At 41.2% G+C, this 5626-nt stretch overlaps 2 protein-coding genes across 2 annotated transcripts; both read right to left on the bottom strand.

Moving 5' to 3' along the window:
- Positions 1–750: 750 nt before the first annotated feature.
- TM35_000271880 (uncharacterized protein) lies at positions 751–2814 on the bottom strand (the record flags this gene model as incomplete). Its single annotated transcript, XM_029028081.1, has 1 exon — positions 751–2814. One exon carries the CDS (start codon positions 2812–2814, stop codon positions 751–753), a length of 2064 nt encoding a protein of 687 aa, XP_028880664.1.
- Positions 2815–4274: 1460 nt separating this feature from the next.
- TM35_000271870 (ubiquitin-conjugating enzyme E2) lies at positions 4275–4760 on the bottom strand (the record flags this gene model as incomplete). Its single annotated transcript, XM_029028080.1, has 1 exon — positions 4275–4760. One exon carries the CDS (start codon positions 4758–4760, stop codon positions 4275–4277), a length of 486 nt encoding a protein of 161 aa, XP_028880663.1.
- Positions 4761–5626: the final 866 nt, after the last annotated feature.

Here is a 5626-nt window from a genome sequence, read left to right as displayed (position 1 = left end):
ATATATATATATATATATATGGAGTGTAAGTGTATGCCTGAACATACCATATATGAGAATAAGCCAATAATAGTAATGAAAAAAAAAGGGGGTTACCAATAACACAAGTAGCAGTAGTCACTTGTAGATTGAACTTCACACACTCACACCTCTGTATGCGTGTGTGTGTGTGTGTGAAAGAGTTAGAAAGAAAGCAACAATTTACTTTGATGAGAAAGCACGAAGAAGTTAATCATAGGCAGAATAATTCTGTGCGTCCTTGATATTCTTCTTTATTGTGATTTTTTTTTTTTTTTTTACTATTATACTCGTATAGTCTTTCTTTCTTTCAGACTCACCCCCTCGTTGCTCATTTCCGTCTGGTAATTTCTCTTTCTTTCTTTCATTAATTTATTTTAAACTTATTTTTTTTTCTTTTTTGTTTTTGTTTTTTTCATTTCTATTCGCATAACACACACTCCACCTTCATCGCAACAACATTTCTTTTTTTTTTTCTTTTCACTTTCTGCATTAATTATCGCACGGCTGCCTTCTGTCTTTTCAAACGTGGCTACCAACCACACAAGCAAATACAGACAGAATATACATAAACCCCAATACCACCAAAATATATACCTTCTCCCTTGACTACCAATACCATCACCAATACTACACTACTGCTATACCACCATCCTCTCTTTTTTCTCTCTCCCCATATTCACCATATATATATATATATGTATTCAATACATCTTTGTCCACAGAACTAGTCTAGTTAAAACGGTATGCACCTGGCATGCCAGAAGGTGCACCCATAGAAGGAGCGAACATTTGTTGGAATTGTTGCCCGGAAAGATAGACAGGTCGTGCAGATTGGGGCGGTTGAATTGGCTGACGCAGTTCCTGCGGTTGTGGCTGTGGCTGCATGGCGGTTTGTTGAAAAGGTCTGAGCTGTGGCTGCTGCATCTGCAATGAGGGTGGAGGGACGTGGCGTTGAAGTACTTGTTGCTGAGAAACCTGATATTGGAATGGTTGTTGTTGTTGTTGTGGCTGCTGCTGCTGCTGCTGTTGTTGTTGTTGTTGTTGTTGTTGTTGTTGTTGAAGCTGTTGTAGTTCAGCCAAGGTCATGGTCATTACGTATTGTTGTTGTCCATTTGAAGCTAGAATAGCATAACGTTGTGGTGAGGCAGCAATATTGGCATACTGTGATCCCATAAGCGGCTGCGGCTGCTGCTGCTGTGGTTGTGGCTGAAGAGGCAAACCTTGCTGTTGAGGCTGCTGTTGAGATTGTTGTTGCTGTTGTTGTTGTTGTTGCCACATGTACTGCATCATTGCCTGCTGTTGCTGTTGCTGCTGCTGCTGCTGTTGTTGTTGTTGATGTTGCTGTTGTTGTTGCTGTTGCTGTTGCTGCTGCTGCTGCTGTTGTCGTTGTTTCAATTGATCTTCAGAGAGCTGGTTCACTTGAGCAGATACCCCATTTACGCCTTGACCTAACTGCTGTGCCGACATCATCATTAATTGATAACCCGTAGATCCATCAGCAGTTCGAACTGGCACCAACACCTGCACATATCCTGGCGGAACCGTTCCTGTTACTTGTTGCTGTGTTGGTTGTGTTGGCGGCGGTGGTGGTAATGTCTGTTGTGGTGATTGCTGAGGCACAGGGAGCTGCGATGCATGCGGTGGCGGTGGGGGTGGCAATTGAGTTAAAGAACTTCCACCAGCAACCCCATTTCTACACGGCATTAGTTGTTGTTGTTGTTGTTGTTGTTGTGTTGGTGGAGGAGGAGGAGGTAATGGTCCTGCTGGTCCCTGCTGCATCATCACTGGACGTGTCTGCATATTTCCCAACGGAATGGCATTCGGTGCTATCACATGTGAGTTTGAGGTGTATACTGTGTACGTTTGTTGGGGTTGTGATAGTGGTTGCTGCTGCTGTTGTTGTTGCTGCTGCTGCTGCTGCAGTGGTAAAGTAGCGGTACTTGTGGACTGCGGTGGTGACTTGCGAAGCAGTTGAGCTCCCGCCACTGTTGTGGTTGTTGTTGGATGCATGAGTTTTGATGGGGCGCCACTCATCCAACCGTACGGTGGAGGACAAGTTTCCTGCAGTGAATATGGTGGCAGTGGCTTTGATGTACACTCCGGTGCCATGGATGTCATCAACCGTTGACTGTGAGTGTCGTCACTTATTGGAGTTGTTGTGGATGTTGCTGCTGCTGCCGTTGTTGCTGTTGTTGTTATGTTTGCTCGTGCTGTTGTTATTCCGAGTGAGGTGGGAACAGGTGTAATACTGGCGCACTGAATGTGTGGAGACGTGCCCCCATTTGAAAAGAACGTGGGAGTTTGCGAACCACTTGGTGTTAATTGCGGGTGTCCACGGGAGTTACTGCTGGAGTAACTGTAGACATCTGCCGTCTCTGTCAGTCGTGATGGGAATGGATGGCCATTGTGCGTTAACGCAGCAGCAGCAGCAGTGTTGATTCCCGTGGTCTCTTTTACCCCAAACCGATGTCCTCTCTCCGTGAAGACATTCTTATTCCCATCTGTGGTACTCGTCGTCGTTGTGGTTGTAATGGTTGCGGTGGAAGTCGTGGATGTTAACAGGTCGGATGTTGGGAGTGGAGGGGCGGTGGAGTTCACATTATTGGCCGCACTGCTGTGGCTACTGTGACTCAACACGGAGGCCGCCGCCGTGCCGATCAACACACCGCCGTCGTCCTCATCGTCATCGTCAAGGGCATTCATTTGCCGTTGAATGTCTTCATTGAGCATGAAGAGATCGACATCTTCGTCCTGGCGCTTTCGGAATAGTTTCTCGTAGTCAAAATCACACATTAGATGGGTTCACTTAGTTATGTAGTTCACTGGTAATTGGTATACTCTTTCTTTCTTTCTTTGTTTTTCTTGTTCTTGTTATTGTTCTCTCAATCCTCGTTTTGATAGTTTTTTTTTTTTTTTTTTTTTTTTCCTGCTTCTTTCGTTCTTCACTTCTTCTGATTAGACTCTCTGCACGTTACTTCTTTTGCCTTTTACTCCTTCCACTTTCTTTCGATCTCCTTCTTCTCTTTTCAGACCTCTTTCTCTTTCTTTCACGACAATCCTGTTACAGTTGATTCTGTTTTTTTTTTTACTGTTTTTTTTTTCTTCACGCTTTTATTCCTTGAAATCTTTCTTTCTTACTTTTTTCTGTTTTCCTCCGTTACAACCTTGCTGTTTTTTCTCGTTTTTCTTTTTTTTCTTTTTACTGTGTGTTTTTTCTTCTTCTCGTTCTTTTCAGTCGTGTGTTTGCAGAAATCCGTCTGTAGCTTTGTTCTTTTTTTATTTTTTTGTTGTTGTTGTAGTTGTTATTGTAGCTGTTGTTGTTGTTGTTTTGTTAATACTCCTTGAAGCCGATCCTTTCTTGCTGCTATGCTGTCTTAAAGCCTAATTGGGAGACAAAGACAGACAAACTAAAGATATCAATAAAAGAAAAAAAAAATAAATAAAGAAGGAAGATGCATTTCAAAGATAAATTCCACCTGTACATAGTCAAACAAGATCAACCTCAATACATATATATATATATATATATATATATATATATCAGACGAAATGTGTGCCTTACTTGGTAAACAATACCATAAACATTGGTAATAATAGCAAGAAAAAAAAAACAGAGAATAAGTTTTATTTCTTCACATATGATGCGATTGTTTTCTTATTTGCGTTTTTTTTTTTTTTTTTTTTTTTTTTTTTTTTATTCCCTTGTTTTGCATTCATATCTTTTTTTTTGGTTTTCATTGTAACGGACACACGTTGAAATATTTAACCTCATTTCAAACACACACGCAAAAAAAGGAGGGGGAAAAAAAAACGTGCGTCTACTGTTGGAAGGGTTTTTTTTTTTTTTTTTTTTTTTTTTTTTTGCATAACAGAGACTACAAATGAGTCCAACGGTCCAGGGTATGAGTGAGATTGAGAAATACCGTAGAAAGACAAAAAAAAAAAAAAAATCTCACAAAAAGACCGTCTTCCTCCATTTCAAAAAGGCAAAAGGCAAAAGGAAAAAAAAAAAAGAATCACTTCCACACATATTAGCCTTCATTTTTCACACATACTCTCTCTCTTCCTTACTGATATCCACCTCTTCACATATCAGTTACCACCCATATTTACTCTCTGGTGTCACTCATCTGTACAGCACATACTCATAGATATGTGCGATAGATAAAGAGAGAGATAAAGAAATATATATATATATATATATGTATATATATATATATGAGAAAGAAAAAAAAAAACATTGTGGTTCTCTTTTAAGGTTCTACCGGTGGGAAAGGCGGTGCGTCGGCGTACATGATAGCGTACATACGTACGAGTGAGGCATATCCCTCCATATCTCCGGCCCGCACGAGATTGCCGGCATCGCAGTTGTACGGACTGTCCGCCTCTGGTGCGGCGAGGAGTGTGCGAATGGCGTGGCACACACTAATCAGCGTCCACGCGGGCGACCATCTATTCTTGAGAATATCGAGACAGACGGCGCCGGTCTCGAAGTTGACATTTGGGTGAAATACGCGAGTGGTGAAGTGGGCGGTGGGCGGCAGCATTGGATAGTCCTGCGGGATGCGGAGGAGCAGTCGGTACGTGCCGCCCGCGAAGACGGTGTCCGGGGGGCCGCGCAGGAGGGCCTCCCACGTGAAGAGACTGTCGGCGCGGAGGGGGTGGAGGTCAATGTCGGGGTCGGGGCTCAGCGAGAGTGCCTTCAGCTCCTTCCCAAGGCGAACCACCCCAGCAGGCATAGAGAGAAAGAGAGAAAGAAAGAAAAAAAGAGAAAAAGAGACCAATAAATATATATAAATAACTATATATATATATATATATATATATATATATATATATTTCTCTGTTTACCTCAGCGATAAATAGAGGATAGTGACGAAGCAGAGATGAGTGTGAAGATTGGTGACGGGGGGAACTGGAACAGTTAAGGCTCAGACGATGACGATGTTGATGTTGAGTGCAAAACGGAATAGATAATAAGACGGAATTGAAATGGCCCTATGTATGTATACATGGAAGAAGAAATATAAAAAAAAAAAAAAAGAAGAAAAGAAAGAAAATAAAATAAAGAGGAATGTCAAAGAAAAGCAAGGGGAGTAAACCCATTGTTGGTTAGGCAAATCTTGTACGCGTCTGCACGTGCACAGACAGCATGCGATGAAATAAATAATTTAAAAAAAGGATGAGAAAAAGTAATAAAAAAAAAGAAAAAAAAAAGCATTCCCGCCACATGGAGCTCCTCAACCCGTTATTTTCTTTTTTTTTTTTTTCCAATCAATGAACATAGCATGATCAAATGAAAAGGGAGAGGTTGAAAGAAAAAAAATAAAATAAAATACGCATGTGAACGTAGAAATATTTAGATTTGTTAAGATCTCACAGAATGCACACATTCTCACTTGCTGCAATACAATGATGTCGCTCATTACAGTTCTCTACAAGCGACATACACACTAATACACACTAATATATATATAAACTAGTGAATACCAAGTATGCGTATCCGTGTTTACGTGTATGTACGTGTGTGTGTTTGTTAATCTACGTGTACAGCATCAGCAAGAAGACGAGATGAATGATTGGATGGAATAAAAAAAAAAAAAAA

This window comes from Trypanosoma theileri (genome assembly GCF_002087225.1).
Source record: "Trypanosoma theileri isolate Edinburgh chromosome Unknown TM35_Tth_27_V1, whole genome shotgun sequence".
Taxonomy (NCBI): Eukaryota; Euglenozoa; class Kinetoplastea; order Trypanosomatida; family Trypanosomatidae; genus Trypanosoma; species Trypanosoma theileri.
The sequence above is the reverse complement of the archived record's forward strand: the minus strand, read 5'-3'. Positions and strand labels throughout refer to the sequence as shown.